At 37.4% G+C, this 20,020-nt stretch overlaps 1 protein-coding gene across 1 annotated transcript; it reads right to left on the reverse strand.

Moving 5' to 3' along the window:
* Positions 1 to 6,376: 6,376 nt before the first annotated feature.
* XRCC3 (X-ray repair complementing defective repair in Chinese hamster cells 3) lies at positions 6,377 to 18,900 on the reverse strand. The gene is made up of 7 exons (XM_010081841.1): positions 18,830 to 18,900; positions 18,327 to 18,464; positions 17,232 to 17,444; positions 10,739 to 10,893; positions 8,265 to 8,477; positions 7,718 to 7,764; positions 6,377 to 6,599 (listed from the first exon to the last, which is right to left on the reverse strand). Exons 1-7 carry the CDS (start codon positions 18,882 to 18,884, stop codon positions 6,377 to 6,379), a joined length of 1,044 nt encoding a protein of 347 aa, XP_010080143.1. The 5' UTR covers positions 18,885 to 18,900.
* Between the last annotated feature and the right edge of the window lie 1,120 nt (positions 18,901 to 20,020).

Genomic DNA, 20,020 nt, shown 5'->3' on the forward strand with positions numbered 1-20,020 from the left:
ACACGCTGGGCTGTTACACTGTGGAGTAGCTGCTCTGCAAGGGACCACTCAAATCTGAAGGGCCCCAGTGGAAGGACTAGATGGCCGTAAGTGGCAGGCAACTCGTTTGACGACACATCCATGTTAAATCTACTTATGGTTAATGTATACCGGACTGCTGCTGGAACGAAGTATGTATGTTTTAAGTACTTTATAGACACTAGTATTTCCTTTTGCTTTTCTGTAAAGCTTGTAATTTTGTTGATCTTTTGTAAAAATTGTTATTCATGTGAAGTTGGATGAGAAAGTAAAAAAAAAAAAAACAAGCGTGTGTACAAATATATGTGGTCATAAGTTGGAAAATGTAAAAAAAAATTAATTTTGGGAAAAGCTGGAATATTCATTAAGGTTAGCACCGACTGAAGGAGGTAAAACGCAGGAACATAAGCAAGTTTTAGTGTTTGAGCAGGCTGTGAAGACTCATTAGAATTAGTACTTCACAGAAGTATTTGACTGGTTTCCAGTTGGTTTTCAGTTGGTTACAATAACTGATGAAAAAGTTGTATATGTAATGCACTTAACTATGTTTACCAGGAGGTACCTTATAAGCATCTCTTTGAAGAAAGCTGTGTATGGTATACCTGCTATAAAGACAGTTTAGAAACGGTGAGATACGATGCTGCTAATATGTAGAAGTTTTCGCACAGAATAGTGCAATTCATTAATTAACTTGAGCAAGAACAGATTGTTGCTCAGTTAACAATATATGCTCATATAATGTAGACTCTTGAGTTTTAATCTTTTTATTAAGAGCTTTTTATATTAAAAATACATAATATATATACTTTTTTTCCCCCTAAAGCAAAACATGTTATACGCGCCCACTGGTGGATTCGGTTCTCTGCATAAAGCCAGACTGACTGGCTGTACACACAGAACTGTACGTGAGGTTTCTGAGCTGGGTGGGTGCCTGTGTCCAACCAAGAGGCAGGAGAACCGGCTGCAGCCGTTGGCGGTGGTGTCAGCTGTCCCTCTGGCAGTGCCCTGAGAAACTCTCACTGCAAACACCCCTTGCAGTCAACCTGGTTCATACCAGCACGAGGCTACTGTTAGAGGACTGGCTCAGCAGGGTTTGTAACACAGTTCCGGAGAGTTCAGTGTTTCATTCAGAGACTGTTCTGAAAGTCTGACTTCCAAAAAAGCTCACAAATCTGTTTGGACACAGAACTGATTTTGGTAATAAGGAATTACTTAAAATAAATTGAAGAATGTGTTTTCTACACTCATCTTTCAACTTTGAAGGAAAATTATTTTTGCAGCCTCTCAAAAAAAAGAAGAAGAATAACTTGTGTAAATAGCAATAAAATATTTAACCATGCTAGACTACAAAGTACATGAAGTTTTTAAAATGCAAGACTGTGGTATGTTCATGGTGATAGTGAGGGAGATTTTCTCGTTGAGGATCATACTGTTGGTGGCATTACTAGTACTGTGCTTTTAAATGTTTTAAACCTTTATATAGTATTTTAAAGTGTGTTGGAAGTTTAAATTGTTGAGCTACTGCTTATTAAACAATTCTTAAATTTAAAAGGTTGATTTTTTTTTCAGAGAAGAAGCAAATGTCAAGAATTCTCTAATCCATAAATCCGTAAGTGATAGCCAAGTCCTTACAGTTACAAGCCAATGAGCTGTTTGCAGTTTGAGGAAAAACTTACGATCATAGAATTATTTAGGTTGGGAAAGACCATTAAGTTCATCGAGTCCAGCCATAAACCTAACACTGACAAATCCCACTAAAGCATGTATAAATCCAATTTTAAGGTGAACCTTCCTTATGTTTGTATCATTAATTAATTACTGTCAGGACATGGTTTATATATCTTTAGATTTCAGGTGAGCTTCTCAGTTGGCTTTTATCAGATTTTCTTTGTGCGTTTCCTCTGTTTCAGTGGTAGTTAACAGTCTGCATAAAGTATAAAACCAGAATACCCAATTGTATAATTCTGGGATGTCTTCAGTACTGAACTAAATCAACAGCTCTGATGAAACAGAAGATTAGAAAAGACATTCAAAACTGACAGACATCTTGTTAGGAAGACTGCAACCTTGGTAGTGCTGGTTTGTTTTAAATTTAGCATGTTTGTCCTTGCCCAGAACTGGAAGGGTGAACCTCATTAACAACCCAGTGAGGACTCCTGGTTAGGCCAGCTCCTCTAGGTTCTCCTGCGAGCAGTGGCTGGTTCTTCTGGGGTGTGCAGTCAGCGAGGGTCGCGGTGTAGGATGGATCATACATCGAATTGTTACCGATAGAAAGGTGCCTGTTGCCCTTCTATCTGTCTGGTTGTGTGCTAGTCTTTAGGAATATTGTCAATATTTGGTCCTGAGTTTAGATCTTATGAAATATTACTGTAAAATGTAACTGTTTCATGATTTGCTCCTCTTTTAGAGGAATAACTGACCTATTGCTGTGATGTTTGTGCTTTTAGTACTGCAGTGATAGAACATAGCACTTAAGCAACAGAAAAACAACTGGGCACATTCTCTGGAGTTTGTACCTTTTTGTAAAACAAACAACACCCCCTGCCCTCCCCTGGAAGCCCTCCTGAATGGTAGTAAATTAAAATGCTTTTAAGCTTAAGAATGATTTGTGCTTAAATTGTACCATTTGAATCCTATAATTTTGAAACCGGTGTGGTTCTGTTGTAAATATATATATAGTGAAATGGGGTGTGCAGTGCTTCATTGAAAGTGTGTTTACAATACTTGATGAGTTCAAGTTACTTTAGTTTTTGTTATGCAGGTCGTGTATTTTGTCTGAAAGCTGCTACGAGAATAGCATTTTTTGTAATGTTAGCCTGTACTGAGAGAATAACTTAAAAGATGTGATGCTGTGAAGTTCACAGTTTCATTGTAGCAACTTTACATTGTCACAGAAGTACTTACAGAAGTACTGGTTTAAACATTGGCTTTCTTTTTTTTTTTTTTAATTAAGGGGAATCTTTAACATCTACATTTATTTTTTTATCCCCAAAACATTCACAACAGTCTCAGTACACTGAATAGCTGAGGTCAATAGTTGTTTTTGTTTTGTTCTGTTTTTAAAGTCCAAAACTACAAAGCAAGAAGCAAAATACAGTGCCACCATCTGAGAGAGGTCAGAAGACCTGAGCTTTTGAGAAGTTGCTTATGCTCATAGTGATGCTGCAAAACTGCTCCTTAGTTATGGCTGCTTTTAAATAACAAATATTTAGAGAAGCATAGTGGGAAGGTCACTTAATGCTCCAGCTCTATCAGAAAGCTCAAAGCTGCTCTACCGGTTGTGCTGGCACACATAATTGAGAGAGACTATAACTTGTATACAGCATGGAACAAGCATAGTGAAGTAGTTTTTAAAACCAGCTCACTCCTTAGGCTCCTTCTACTGATATTCAAGTCCCAATTTAAGCATGGCAAGTTACAGAGTCCTTAGTTTTGAACTGTGTAGCAGCATGACACAGCAGTGCTGGTAGGTTACAGTGTAATTAAGCCAGATGAGTTCTGTGCAATCAGGAATGGTATTTTCTGTTTTCTAGGACCTGGTTAAAAAAACAAACAAACAAACAAAAAACAAACAAAAAAAACCCCAGAAAACCATTTGAAATGTCACTGTATCCTTCTTGAGGAGAGCTCCCCTCCCCAATATGTGGATTTCATGTTTGATTTAAAAATAATAATAAACCTTCCAAGACTGGCTTTAAGATGCTGCATTTTGATCTCCATGTGTAGTTACTGCTTGTCACAGCTATGGATGAAATCCCAGTCAGAGTTCACGTGTTTGTCTTACCCCTTAAAACTCTGTTGAAAATAAACTTCCACAAATGTTATTTATAACAAATAGTAGCAATTCACTGTGATTTCATCAAGAAACCTGTAGTGAGATTGTTTAGTGTGTTTTACTACATCTATTTTGTTAATAGGTCAGTTGTGTAAATTCTTTCTCTTTACCAAGCACAAATGAATTTGGTTCTACTTTTTCAGAGCAATGTTTCCAGAACCCTATATGATCTTTCTGATAAAAAAGGCCTCTTTAAATACATCACAGTTATATAGATTTGAAACTGTTTAAAAGTTTCTCAAGTGTTATTTAATGTTTCTTTTCAAAGTGTAGAAAAATATTTAAATGTAGTCTTACAGGATAAAGGTGGTATACTTAATACATTCTAGATTAAATCTTCTTTGTAAAATTACTTCAATTTTTTTCCTGTATAGAAACAAATCTCAGTTGTGAAATCCAAAGATGAATAAAGCTGTATAAAGGGAAGGTTCTTAAATTGCATTTATTAAAACACTTTTGACACACAGCTTCAAAGAGGGCAGATGATTTGTTCAGTCTTCATGAGGGTCTGCACCCCCCAAAGCTGTACTAAAGAAAGACGAACAACATTCTAGATTTCTGACTGTGGATGTAAGTGACTGAAGAAAGGGGTAGAAACTGCAGATGAACATTCAGCTGCTGCAAGTGATTGACTATAAGCCTGGGGGTCAGTTGGGGTTTAGAGGTTCAGGGCTTGTGTGTGATGATGAGCTAGGAAACATACTGAACGTACTCTGACTCAGATTTAAGTCTCCATCTGGATAGTTAGATAACAACTAACATGGGCAATGACAGGAAGTCTTGCTCAGGTAAGATGTTACTTAAATGTGTTGGTGAAAGTGGTTTTTACCAGGTAAACTGTGACATTTCCTTTCTGCTACCCAGCTGCATGCTTCCAGGAGAAAAGATGGGTACTATACATCCTTAAAGAGCATTCCTGGGGAAAAGTAGAGGAAGTGGCCATTTCACTAATACAGCCTACCTGAACAACACAAAAGGAATGTATCTGGACCTGTGTTTTACCAAGTGATAGTCATTCTTCTGAACTTACATTTGTGGGAGAGATTTTTATTGTTTAGACTACAGAGAACAAAAGGTTCTCATTTGCCAGAAGACAGAACTGAGCAATGTAACTACACCAAAAAAACCCCTAAGACTCTGGTAGACTTCTTGTCTGGGCAACCTGGGGAAGCAGGTAGAAGGGGGAATCTGAAAGCTTAACAAGTATGCGATACAAGTGAACATCATACACTGGTAAGAGCAGGTACTTGCATAATGGAGGTCAAATAAGGTCTAAAGCCTTTGGAGAATGTTCATGAGTAACTTCATTTAGATTTCTTTCACAGTGAATGCAGAAAAAAAATGACTAGAAGAAGCAGAGGTCATAGCAGTAGTCTGAGGAGAACAAAAAAGATGTGCTAAGTAGTGCAAAGATGGAAAGAAAAACATGTAAAGCTCTAGCAACAATAACACTGGAAACCTGAGAGGAGTAATGGCTCCCATGGCTAAAGGTGCCCTTCAGAAGCACAATTCAGCCCAGAGCCCAGCGGAAAGGACAGAAGACAAGAGAGGTAGCAGTGCAGAAGCTGATCAAGAATGCTACCCAGAGCCAATAAAAGCGAGAGCCACGCTGCGTATCAGGGAGAACACAAACAGAGCTCTTACTCTGAAACCGCTTGGTTACACAGCTCCAGAGGTGGGCAAACAGAACAAGGAGATGAGGTGTGTGGGTTTTTTTTATTTTTTAAATGGAAGAGGCTAAAAAGGCTTTTGCTATGAACAGAGGGAACTGCAAAGCAGGAAAAGAGTAGAAACAATTTAAAAAAAAATTGTACAAGTTGATGAAGTTATATATGCTGATACTGCACAAAAGCAGTACAATTTTAGTTCTTATAGTAAGATGTTAAAATCAAGTATGCTTCTGGCATTTTTTTAATCCTAACATTAGTAACAAGTGGTTTTACAATAGGATAGCTGCTTTATGACAAAGTTGCTTTGTGTTATTTCTGAGGCCCTATAGATAGAAGAATGGCTATACGTAATAGCAGCACAAGGACTAGAAATGCCATCAGACTGGTTGAATTTGAGTCCCTTTGGGTATAATAGCAGCACAAGGCCTAGAAATGCCACCAGACTGGTTGAATTTGAGTCCCTTTGGGTCTGGAAACAGAGAAGGTATAATGCACTTGCAGTAAATGCTGTTTCTAGATTACCATGCTCTTTAAAGAAAATTAAAAATCAGGCCTCCCCTAACATGGGGATTGCCACATCACACTTCATTGTGCTGCACTCACCTGCCCACAGATTTACTCTCCTTCAGAAAACTTCTCATGAGGAAAAGCTGCTGAACATACATCCAAGCATAAAAGATCTTCTTTCACAATGTAGAAAATGCTTAACATATTGTCTTATCACCACTTACGTAGTTCAGCATCTATTTCTCTCATCTAGGAAGAATTTAATTTTACTAGTAATTCTTCCTGAAGCAAAGTAGTTTTGATACTTTTGGTTTTTTGGAGCAGGATGCTTTACTATAGAAAGGATTTATCTTATTCCTTTTACACCTTCCAATTTTACTGTATAGTAGCAAAAGGATTGAGGGAGATGAGGAGCAAAAACTACTCTTAAAGTCCTCACACTTCCAGTGTGGTGTGATGCAACTCCGGATGATTGTTCAGGTGGTGATATTCGGCTGACCATCAATCTCATTAGCAGTTGATTTGCCCAGGTTATTCCAAGTGCTGGAGAGACTCTGTTATCCACTGCACTATAAAGAAGCATTACAGATTTCTGCATGTATGAATTTAAGATTAAATATCTTCTGTTGTAACAAAATTACACTGGAATAAGTTATCTACTGTTTCGATATTTACTGTTGTTTACTATATTTAAAACTATAGGTCTTTGAAGGCAGAGATTACAGGGTATACTCACAGAACTATACACTAGGGTCTCTCTATAGCGAGGTAACAACTGGAAGACAAGTGCTTCTATACAGAATAATTCAGTCATTCTTCCAACTACAGCAATAGTGAATCCCTGCCTCTGTCTTGACGGGTCCCCTCTTGTAAGAGGTAAATAGCAACAGAAAAACAGTTGAACTTAAAAGTATTTGAAATGTGTAACTGTTGGCCCTGGATTCCATTCAAATGTATTTTTAGAAATGTTGGGCAGGTACAACACTGCATATGAATTACTTTCAACTCAAAGCTAGAAACAATCTTCTTTTTCCAGAAAAAAAGTGCAATCTCTCCACTGAAAGAATTACAAGATAACCAGTTTGAAACAATTTTCTTTTTCCAGAAAAAAGTGCCATTTCTCCACTGAAAGAATTACAAGATAACCAGGGGAAAAAACCTGATCCTCGTCTTTGTTCTCTGTCAGCTTCTGAATCTGAGGACATAACACATTTATGTAGCACCTAGCTTATCTAGTACATCAAGATTATAATTAGGATTCAAACAACAAATATATATCCTGTTAATACCTTGGTGTCAAAAGATAACTTTTTTTTTTCTGAACAAAACAAATCAATAAGGTTTGGTTGCTATTTTTTTTTAAGCAGACAGAAAATGCTCTCTGTTCTACCAGAAACAAGAAGAGATGCAAAAATGCTCCTGTGTAAGCAAGTACACCAGCCATTAACTCCAAATAATTTTTCCCCCTAACTTGCTGATTAGGGATTACCACATACGTGTATATCACAGTTTCTTCCACTTTACAGCCCATTAGTTATTGCTGATCTCCAGCAAATACAGCATTGCTGGGCAAATGCACTACTGCTCTTCATATGCTCTGGTAGTTTATATTGGAGCTATTAAAAAAATATAATGGTTAAATGCTGCTGTGTATGACATTTTTACATTTCTGTTGTGGATGACTTACCTACAACAGCACTGAGCAGCTTCTGACTCACTCACTGCATCAGTCACCTAAAGCAGAAAAACATTTGGAGTTGACCTGTAATTCTAATGCTTCGATAATCTCAGAAGTTACACAAAAATGCCGAGCTTCACAAAAATGCAGCAAAGTCCCTGGTGCTTCACTCTCCTGTGTATGTGGAATATACCTGTGCATGCACAGTTCCCAGAGCAATCCTGCTGGTGGTTGCATTTGAAGCTGGTGTTAAGAAAGAACTCGCTCTTCCAGTTTGACGCTTTGTGCAGTTGCTATACATACATATTTTTGTTAACTTTAATGGACAACCTTTGAGAACTTTAACAATCTATAAAAGATTAACTTATATTCTTAAACTTTGAGAAGTTCAAATTTACTAAAGTACACCAGTTTAAGGAAACTGCAGTTTCCATCAGTCATTAATACTCAGCTGACAGTGTTAAACACCAAGAAATCTGCCTGCACAGATTTCCTCCCCGCCCCAGCCGTTTAGTAAATGGTCCCTATAAAATGAGAAGCAATTTTGCTGTCGTACCTGATTAATGCACATTATTGGAGTCCTGAATCTAGTGCTTAAACTGTGAAGCTGTGCTCCAAATGTCTGCAAATACTGAGCCTTCATAACAGAATCTGAAGCTCCAAATTCGCACCGAAACAAAGCAGCAATAGAGTCTATGACCACCAACCGCACCATGCCTCTTGTGAGCAGTAAGGAAATCCTTTTAGTAATGCAGTTGTGAAAGGCATCCTGCAACAAAATACAAACAGCCAGCATTAAAACAGTTCAAATAACTATTTGTAAAATCAAGACAGTAACTACAGAAACACAACCTGATGGAGTTTCTAACCATAAAGTGAGTCTGTGGATCTTTAAGTCTCACTAGTAACCATTTTTCACAAATATCTTGTGGTTTTACCTTAAGAAAAAAAATCAAAAGACCAAACTGCAATGTACAGTTACCTGCAGCTCTGACTTAAATCAGTTATGTACCGACACTTCAAAATCTCAGGAATGCAACACTACAATCCTGAACCATCCCTGTTTTCAGGAGTGGTTCTCACTGAAACACTGAGGACTCAAGGCTACTCAAAGCAGATGTTTGACTATGCTGCTGTTCCACTAATGACATATTGACAGTAAAATACCCAACTGCTACATCACATCCATATTGATGAAGAGTCTTATGAGTAGCTGCAATTTATATCCTCTCTATTAAAAGTTTTACTCATTGAATATTTTGAAATCACCAAACATTTCAATTGTACAAAGTTTAACTGACAAATATTTTGTAGGGTGCAACTTCTATCACATAAAAATAATCGTATCAGTCAGATGAAAGGTCCTCATAGCCCAGTATCTTGTCTTTAACAGTGTGGTCTACAGCAGCTGAGTAGGAAGCAGAACAAGCTCATGGTGATAATCTCAGCTCCTGGCCATCAGAAACCCCAATGCTGGGAAAAAAAAACCCAATAGTGTGAGAGTCACAGTTCTGACTGGTGCCATAAACAGAGGTTCACAGCTAAAAGCTTATATGCATCCAAAATTACATACAATATCCTCCAGCATTCCACAGCTTTTAAAACCAAATTGTAATTACAGCAAGCTCTATTCTACTAAATGAGCTGCTTTTTACAAAATAAATAATATTATAATATCAAAGGCTTTTTAAAAAAAAAAAACCTAAGGGGAAAAAATTACTTTGAAGAATATGGCTTCTTTCCATTCTGGAAAATTGAAATTTTTTGTTTATTTGTTTCACTTACTGGTATACTACAGGAAACTATGTTGCACTTAAACACTTTGGTGTTTGTATGTGGTCCTCCTGTTTGTACAAGACTTATTCAAGTGAATACATGAACAACTGGATTCTTCAGAATGAAGAAAGTAAAAAATTTTTTTATGTGAAAGAAAATACAGAATGTCATTGTGATTTGGGTTTCTACTTCAGTTGCTACAATCTGCCTGTCTCTATCTAGCAATGCATTTCATGATGTGGATACACACACGCACAAACTAAATCTATAGATAGCAATATATGAATTGTAGTAACCTATTGTGCAGTAGCTGGGCTTACCGGTGAGTGTAGTTTTGTACTTCTAAGGGTATTTTAGAGAGATGTGCATACTACTATAGGGTGATTCTTTCCTTTTTACGATAACATACTCTGTAGCTTCCAGAAATTACAATTAGAACTTTAATTAATATTTCCAATGAAAGGGACACGGGAAAGGTAGCTTAGCTGCTGCCTGGACCACACAGTGAATAAGTGGCAAGAATACTAATGTACAAGATCTTCTTACACTTGCAGACTGTGGTTAAAACAACTCCAACAATTAGAATGATTTAACAAGTGCTACTTTAAAGCCTTAGAGGAAACAGAACTTCTGATGTTCTATCAATAAAGAGCATATTCATGGCTACTTAAGAAAAAGCACAAAAATGTGGGTTTACAAGGCAAGAATAGAGTTTGTATCCTTTCCCCCCTGCTTCTACTGTGACATCTTACAGGCAGAGGCGCAAGCCAGCTGCACTGCTGTTGTTGTGCTGTGCCATTACCTATTCCAGGCATCATTGTTTGTATCTTTTCCTCCCACCTGCTTAAATTGCAGTTTAACAGCTCTGGCGTTATATTGCGAGTTACTCAGGATACACACCACCTTTTGCATATATATTTATATCCTGTATCCAAACTCAATGAAGATCTCTCTAGGAGCTGCAGTAAAACTAGTAGCAGTAAGTCTACTACATTTTATTAAATGTAATGACTTACAAAACCCCACTACATGATTAATTTTTTAAAAATATCAATATTTATCTTTTAATATCTCTCATAATAAAACACCGTAATAGACAGTTTCTAACAGCAAATTGCAGAGATTAAGTCGTATTCATTACAGATCTTAGTTCACTTGTAGCCTTTTGAAGGGTCTGCTACACCAAAAGAAACCCCTGTGGTCACTTGATTATAGTGCAATAATTATATATTAATTATTTGTGGTACTACTTACTAGGTCTGCTGCATGCTCAACAAAAATACTGTTTCCAAATTTGATCTTCTGTATGATTTCAGCTGGAACATCTGCACGCAGCTTATGTTGTTGATCTATGAGTTGTTGCAAACGTTTACTTGGGAATACATCTTCTGTACAAATGTAGACAGCTCCTGTAATCAAGGAAGCCACCTCTGTTACAACAGGGCTCTTTCGCAGTTTTCTTAACAGCACAAAAATAAAAGTAATACATTCTCTGCTCAAAAGCTACACCTATGTACCTGGAAATTCATGTTACTTTTTTATTATTTTTTTTTTTACAGCCATATTGAATCAATGACGAACAACAAAAAAAACCACTCCTATGACTTTCCTGTAGTTGCCAGGTGCTTTTTTTGGTGTCTGCTGACACAATTGGATTTTTATACTCTCCACTAGGTGACACTCATTTTGCACAGCTGCAGAAACCTGATCACCTAACTTGGGTGATTACAAGTATCATCATTATTCCAACCCACAAACAGAGCGATACTGCATAGTTTGCCTGTTTTGGTCAGAAATACAAACACAGCACTATATTATGAACAAATCTATCCCAGCCAAAACCAGTACAACTAATATTTTTATTAATTTCACTCACTGTTTTCAACTTTCTTGCTTTTAAAATTACACACGGAGGTGTACTTATTACCACAATTTGTAAGGCAGTTTAAAGAGGATCACTCATCCAATCTCAGTCCAATTAACTCTTCCTGAAAATGGCAGATTAGATAAAAAGCATTATACTTCAATCACGTTACTGTGAGTGATGTCCACATAGTTTTACTGTGGTTTCTGATTAACAAGTATGTGTTATTGCAGAGAAAATTAAGCATACACATCAAAGATGTCAGGTAAAGAAAACAGAAACACATGCAATATTTTCTGTATAAAAATTTGTTACTGTCATTGCAGAAGGAGCCAGAACTATCAGCTAATACTTATAGGGTTACATCTAAGGATTAAGTCCACTCACTAAAGTGTCTGAAGCTGCTGATGAGCTTGGCAACACAAGACATCCTGAACATTTCCACCCCAATGGTCCAATCCCTACACTGGCTCTCCAGGGAGCACAAAGTCCCATTTCCAGATGCAACTTCCAAATCCTCTATATATTCCACTGAAAAAAAATATGAAACTATGTCTAGCAGCAGAAACTGAGAGATCTCAGGACTGGATAAGTAAAAATTAATGGTTACTTTAAAAATATTTTGTAGATGGAAACCTATATAACACAGGGTATTGAATTCTGAGAATCTTCTGCATAAGACAAAGAGGAGCCTAAGCCTAATTTTCTTTAGGACTAACTTGCATCTTCAGGTTAACTCTCCCCCAAGACACCCTAATTTCTTACACAAATCACCCTACTTCACATGTGAAACATTAAAAAAATAAATTGTTTTTCCAGTACACAGTCTTATTTTTTAAAAAAGCCATCAGATAAAGCAAAAAAAATTACCTATGCCCACTAATTTAAAAAATTGTCTTTGATATGTGAGAATTAAAGACCTTCCTCAGTTATTAACATGTGGAAAAACACTTCATCATCATCCACGCCTCCAGAGGAGGTACTGAAATGTTTCCACAATTTCCATTTCCATTCTACCTAATAACAGGTTCAAATTATACTTTGGCTTCTTCTTACTTTCCTTGGCCCTGGCAGCCAACAGCATTTATCACTAGAATATACAATCTCCATTCTTAATTCCCCCATTTCATTATGGACATATTTATGTCAGAGGGAACTGAGGGTTGTTACCAGTTTACAACATTTGACAGTGAATAAGGACTACAATAAAGCACTGTCAGTACCACAAATCAGAGCAGTCATGATCTGATCATGATTTCTGAACTACAACATATATAAAACTAAGAGGTTGAACCATTAATATTTTCTGTACTTTTCCCACTTTTTTGCTAGCATTTGAGTGGATGGAATTCTGAATTTTAAGCTCTGGGCATAAATGTCTTTGGTAATTACAATGACTGAAGTCATATGCAATACCTGTAGACACAGATGAACACGTATTTCCATCAGCAAAAAAGGAAAATTAAAAAAAAAAAAAAAGAGAAAATGAGTCCACAGTTACTTGAATCCATTAAGTTTACGCTGACATCAGCAATTTGTTGTATACTGTCTGAACATGTATGAAGTTCAGCCGAGGAAAACACAGTAAACTATTAATTCTATCACTTAACTGCTTAAGGCTTTATGTATGGCTAATTATTAAACAGTTAATTAGGTGAACTTTAACTTTCTTAACTATTTCCCTAGGTTAATTTCTCCCAATTGGACTAATTTTCATATCACTCTCCAACTTGACAGTGACAGCTGAGTATCAAATAGGCAGGTGAGTGTCTTTACCAAGGGCAGTTCACGCACTCCTAATCAGATTTTCAGTTTCACAATTTCTAAAAAGCCAGTAAGTTAAGAAAACGTTCTAATCACAAATCTGACATGATGTATATTTAGCACCAACACTCACTCAGATAAGCCAATTATGTCTTGCAACACTCACACCACAAAACTGAAAATCATTATGGTGCAAATTCAAAACGAAGCAAACAAACAAAGAAATAAAGAAAACCTGCCGCGATATGCAGCTTCCTTAAGCCTATGTGGTTTCTGAATTTCATAATAACAAAAGCTATGCTAACTTCTGTTAGCATAGTAACTTAACAGTTCCTAAAGTAAAACATTCTGGAATTCTCAGCTACCATTCTTACAGCTGGTTGCCTTTTGCACAACATTGCCTAATTCTAAAAGACAGGAACTTCTTTACCATGAATACTGGCTTACAGAGAAAGCATCTGCTTTCTAAAAATCAGACCTGCCTTGAGCAGTATGTCCCTTGTCCTCTCCTTAGTTTACTTAAGAATGATGGATCATCCGTTACTTGAGACTTTATCGTTGTTTTTGCAAATACAGATTTTTATTTCTAGATAGATTGATGCTCCGTTGATTAGACAATCGTATTTCAATCCAAAGTTACTGCAACATTCAAGATATTTCAAAACAGAAAACCCGAGAACCCTGCTAAAAAATACATTTTTTTCCAAAATTAACTTATCTGAAGAAAAAGAAATGTAAAATTCTCCTAAAGGTCTTATTTGCAGATAATTTCAGTACAGTGATAAGAACCGTGATAGGAACACACACAAGGCAAAAGCAGAAGATTATAAAACGATCAAGCAATCTTACTGTATTACAAACATATATGCAATTGTGGCCCAGTTTCATATGTATACCTGATGAGCAAGCAAATTGAGGCAAACACAGTAACCCTACAGCTGTTAATACCTGTAGGCACAAAAGAACAGCTGAGAAGCAAAAATCCGGTCCTCTCTGTTCCACTGGTCCAGCAACCTAGATTTAAAATTCCTGCTCAACAGATACACACTATCCTCTTCCTAAAACCATGACAGCAATTTTAAAGTTCAAGCAAACACATTTATTCAGGTTAATTTCTTTTAGTGAAACCCTTGTAAAAAAAAGATCAGGAAGATTAATTCCTTCTTAAGAACAGTTCTACTTCTTAAGACTATTTCCTGCCTCAGTTTAGTTTTGTAAATGCCAGCATTCACTCAGCTGCCAATCTTCTACTCTGCTGTAAGGATTCTTTGACACCAGTTAAATCTACTGCAGCAGATACTGTACTCCAAGTACCTAATGGGTCCATTTGTGATTTCTACAAAATATACAGTGGGACAACCTTATTTTTTTTAAGTGCTCTTTGTTTCACAAAACAATAATGTAATTTTCATCTTGAACTTTAAGAGAGCTAAGCCACATAAAATATATCAGATGAGCTTTGCCTTGGCTTAAAATTTGTGTTTCACAATACAATGAGCTGCACTTTATCCTACCAGACCTTTGTCAAGCCTCTTCAGCTTTGTTTGTGCTCTTCCGTTTGAGCCACAATGAAACATTTGATTAATGAGAATACACACCCCTGCATTAAAAATACAGGAGGTGCATAGCAAAGTTACAAGGGCTAGAAAAGATTGTCAAATTACTAAACTCAGTATTAAAGACTGATGCCTAATTATGAGGCAAAAGCACTTAATAGTCACATATCTTTAAAGATAAGTGAATTATCATAATCTAAAAAAAAATAGGAGACTAGTACAACACAAAGAAAAGCCCATGGCATCATGCTATATACAGTTTATCAAGAAGCTCTCAACACTAAAAGCAAGTCAAGAATCAGGTTAGTTATCACTTTTGAGAAAAAAGCTGAGACACTCTTAAGGAGTCAGTCATACCCAGTGATCTCATAACCATCTTCCACGACAGGTCCACAAAACCAAACAGAAACCAGCTACTTCATCAAATCCCAGTGCTTTACTGTTACTTAGGCTGATAAAATTCTATGCCGGTTGTTGACCAAATAACACCCCAAAACCAAACAAAAAGAAAAAACACTAAAAAACCCCACCCTCAAAGAAGGATGAATTTTGAGTCCCATGAACGTAATCTGTCATGCACCAAACCCAGCTTGTTACCAAGAATCATTAGCATATTTTTCCAATTCAGAATTCTAATACGTATATGAATTTGTCGCATATTCATGTATTACTTATGAATATGGGCATATAAAATAAATTCAGCCAACATGCAATTGACCATAACTGACATTCTTAGAATGGCAGAAAGATAACCTTGAGGCAAAGGATGTCCTATTTTCTTTGTTTGCTGCCAGCCTCCTAGCATTGAGAATTGTAAACAAGATCAGCACTAAGTCAAACGAAATAAATACACAATAAATCTATACTGTCTAAAGAAATGTATTTCAAACTCATGATAATTTCAAATCATTAGCAAAGTTTTAGCACCGAGATTAATCTTCTATTGGTAGTGCTAGACTTCTGTGGCAGTTACTACACATTGTTTTTCTCCTCAAGTCTCCTAAAGAATAAAACTCCTCATACATAACAGAAGCTTTTAATTCCTGTATTTCTCCTAAGAGATTCAACACAACCCTTATTTATAGACTGCAGAGAAATTGTTTCATTTTCTAAGTGCTATGCAAACAATATCTGCTGCTATGACTGTACACAGTCTAACATATGGCAAGATACCCCAGTGAGAGTAACGAACTGCAGTAATTAGGATTCCACCACTCCCCTAGCTCTCCAGCTCCTGCAGCAGGATATTTCCACCTTCTATACCGTCAAGATCCTCAAAAGTTGTTTTCTCAGCTCTTCCAAAATGCTGTAGTTCTCTCACAGGAGCATCGATACGATAGCCATTCCATCCGATCTCCCATGAAACACATGGGACTGAGCAGATGGGGAACACTGACACAACAAAGCAATCATAATAGCACCAAATACTAGCCGCATAAAAAACAAGAACCTCTTCAAGCACAAATAATGAAAAGACTTGCCATTTGTAGCCCTACAAGGAAGTCTGTAGTCTGGTACAAGAGACAAGAGCGCCATTAGGATGTTGGGCACATTCATCTGTACTCCACTCTGGTTTGTTCCTTTCTTTCAACATAAACAGGGAGAAATGCTGGGGCATGAATAAAAATGTATTTGCATTCAAAATATTTGCAGCAGTTAGCAGCAACACATGAAGGAATCGAACAAAATATATTTGCTTCTGCTCTGATTAATGACATAACTTAAAGCAAAGTAATGTAAACGACAGGCAAACTACTGTCCTCTAAGCAAGATGTTCATTTGGACATTCCATGGTTTTTCCACAGGAGTGGATATAGTACAAGAAATAATTAAGTTTCCCCACAACAAACCACTGAGCTGCCAAATTAAACCCAAAGCTGTGTGGAAGGAAGTGCAAGATCACTGCAAAAACACACCGAAGGCAGACAACCAGGACACTGAATCCTCAGAAGTGACAGAAATTTCCTCCCTTTCTAAGACAGCGCATTATACTCAAAAGAAAATGCTAGAAGTTAGATTAGTATGACAGACTATGCTCAAATCAAACAATAAACCTACCTACTTTGGCAAAACCAGGAAAATTGCAGGTACGAAACAATGTTAACTTTCTTCAACTACATTTCCATCAATTTTACTCTGTAAATCACTTTAATTATTGTTATAAAACTAAATACTCTTCAAAATTTGAAACCCCCAGCTAGGGAATATATACCATATACCCAAGATATTAGTAGAAAATTATCTGACAAGTTGTTCTGCTGTGGTTGTCATCTGAGGAGTCAATGCTTTTTGTGTGTCTAGGTCAACCCAGAGTGGCAGGCAGCTAAACAACAGCCAACAGTAATTTTGTATTAAATGACATTGTGACGCAGGGCACGTGCACAGCATGCTTTTCTCTCTATAAAAATGCTTTACTAACTACCTAGCTTACTGCTAATGCTATCGTAGAAGGGTAAGACATACACTGAATATGTGCATCTACTTCAATGCACTGATGATGTTCTTAAAGACAGTATATTCTTCTGAATGGCAAATGAATCAATATTTGCATTTCAGTACTTACCAGAGTCCAGTCCACCATATTTGTAAGGATATTGCACACAAAGGCACAGCTGTAAACTGATCTGAGTCTTCCCAGCAGAACTTTCCCCGGCAAGTTCTGTGATTCCCACTAAAGGAATGCCACCTTTTAACAAATTATCTAGTACTGAACATCCAAGGCTTAGTTTCTGGTGTTGGGAGGTGAGATGATCTTTATCTTGGTAGAGCTGAAGTGCTGCAGGGTTTTGGGGTTTTTTTAAATGATTAAAAGGGGGGAAAAAAAAGGAAAAAGAAAAAAAGGAGTTTAATTTAGTATCTTTCTAACGCACAGTGATACAAAATAGAGGCTGTATACCAGGAATGCTACAAGGAATGCCTTCTCTGTTGATGGGAGATTTTTCTAATTCAGCCTGGTCTTCCCCACCTCCCTTTCCTCACAGGGCCTGCTAACTGAGTGCCTGTTCAAAAATTGACAGTTTACACTGAGCCCTTTCCTCCTCTCAAACTTTTGTCCTTTCTCTGTCTCCAAGTCTCTACGGACAGCTACACTCTGGAAAAATACTACCTGCAAGGTCCAAGCACAGCAGTTATGAAAATGGAAAACTATAGCAGAGTACGAACAGCACAGCAGGCACCTGGCCAAGGCCTGAAGATACATGCAAATCACAAGAAAATAAATTCTAAGTACAGAGCTGCCATGAAAGCATTTGTACAGGATGAGCTATTAGGTCCTGTTTGGTTTGGAATGAGGTGTTTATATCAATCAATTTATACCCTTTTTAATACATCATATATGTTTTTCAACTAGTCTTAGTCCAAAAGGGCGAGGGAATTTTTTTTTTTCCTCTAATCAAGTTTTCCGGACTGGAGAATCATTTTGTCCTGTTTCAAGCAGGTTTGATCCTGAAGAATGACACCCATCCTCTTCCTTTTACCTTCAAGGTTTCAAGAGGAGCTATCCTTAGGATAGTTACATAATTCACTAAGCATAACTAAAACACCTTTTCATTTTCAGAATCACATTACGGTGTTAATGAGGAGCTGAAGCCTTATTTTCTCCCAGTGACAGTATTTTAAGATTTAAACAGAACAGGGTTTTTTTCATTGACTGTATTACCTGTAAGCATGCTATTTCTCCTCAGTGTGAGAGACACTGTTTTCAGCAAGCACTGTATGTCTGCACTGGATAGTTTCATCAGTCTTTGCAAGTCTGCTCCAGAAAGATTTAAAATCTCTTTTATTGATTTTATGTCAGCTGAAATGAGAGGAATTTTTATAAATACTTTTGGCTGGATTACAGTCTTTGCACCGAAGAAGTTTTCCCACTTTCTACTACTCATTTACTTGGAAGTTTACCTACACTGCATTCTTGTAAGCTAGGCAAGCAACATTTACTTTGAATATATCAACACATGGTATAAAATTGTTTGGAAAATTATTATTGGAGCCTGCGAAAAAGCTATCACTTCTAATTATTCAAAAAACTGGCTTATGAAATACTTAATTACAGTCCTAAAATGTTACTGTACATCTACAGGCTTACACCCACAAACACAATTATGTAAAAGGAAGACAGTATGGTGACAGATCTATTAACAAGACATTGGAAAATTAAGTTACCTTTTTTAAGGGCAGCAATTACTTTAGGATTCAAGTCAAACTGGTCCCAGTCCATTTCCTGATACAGCACTGGAGTGAATTATCTGTTTTATTAAAGTGACTTTTATCAGGTGCACATGCAACAACAACAAAAAAGCATGATTCAACATGAAAAGTTTGTAGGAATGTTCTTTTTTATTTTTTTAACAATATATTTATCATAGAATCATAGAATGGTTTGGGTTGGAAGCAACCTTAGAGATCATCTCGTTCCAACCCCCCTGCCATGGGCAGGGACACCCTCCACTAGCCCAGGTTGCTCAAAGCCTCATCCAGCCTGGCCTTGAACACCTCCAGGGATGGGGCATCCACAGCTTCTCTGGGCAACCTGTTATTTATCAGTTATATTAGAAAAATAACAATGATTCGGCACATTGGCAGAAGTCATCTCAGATAGCTGTTTACATACATGCTATTAAAGGGTTCAACTAGCAACATTAGAGTTAAGAATTACTAATAAATTTAATTCCTTGTAATTCTGCATAATGCTTTTGCTCTGGATTGAAGCTTGCAAATACGCTGGATAGTCTTTTCTATCCTACCACTCTTTACATGAGCTTTTCATTTCCAAACAGGAGAAAAACCTCACGCACGTGCAATTTGGAATGATCCAGGTCTATTCATACGTTGCATAGTCACATATAGTTTGATTAGCTAAAAGCAAATTATTAAAAATCAGTTTGTTTCTCACGACAACACAAAACACTAATACTTTGCTCTGAACCACAACAGTTCAGCACTACAGCTGGGCACGGCGGGTTTGTTAGGAGCACTCTGATCTTTATGCGGACGGCAGCAGTCCCACCGGAGCTGTGTAAGAACGCAGGGCTCAGGGCACCATCCCTTCTGTAACGGGGGAGGAGAGGCTGCCGTGCATCCCGGCCGCAGGACGAACGCAGGAGAAGAAACAGTTATTTTTAAGCATCACCTGCCTAAGGCACCATTCTGACAAGAGGTTAGACAGTCGAAACTCACTGAAATCGATCATGATTATGACGGCCTGCGACCGGGAGGACTCCAAACCATGCTGCCCCCTCCGCTCGAACGGAGCCGCTCCCCCGCGGCCGCTGCCCGAGGCCCTGGGGAGAGAAGGAAATCACCGGGAGCGCGTTACGGGAACGCACCAGGCACCGGCAGAGCCGCCCCGGGACT

This window comes from Pterocles gutturalis, unplaced genomic scaffold, assembly GCF_000699245.1.
Source record: "Pterocles gutturalis isolate BGI_N339 unplaced genomic scaffold, ASM69924v1 scaffold1389, whole genome shotgun sequence".
Classification (NCBI taxonomy): Eukaryota; Metazoa; Chordata; class Aves; order Pterocliformes; family Pteroclidae; genus Pterocles; species Pterocles gutturalis.

Excerpts from the sequence above, each read along its gene's own strand:
- XRCC3 (XM_010081841.1), bottom strand. The coding sequence starts at position 18,884 with ATGGACTGGGACCAGTTTGACTTGAATCCTAAAGTAATTGCTGCCCTT. Across the intron at positions 10,894-17,231 it reads ATATGGTGGACTGGACTCTG|GAGCTGTCTACATTTGTACA; the intron begins GTAAGTACTGAA and ends CCTTGATTACAG. Across the intron at positions 7,765-8,264 it reads CAATAATGTGCATTAATCAG|GTGACTGATGCAGTGAGTGA; the intron begins GTACGACAGCAA and ends TTTCTGCTTTAG.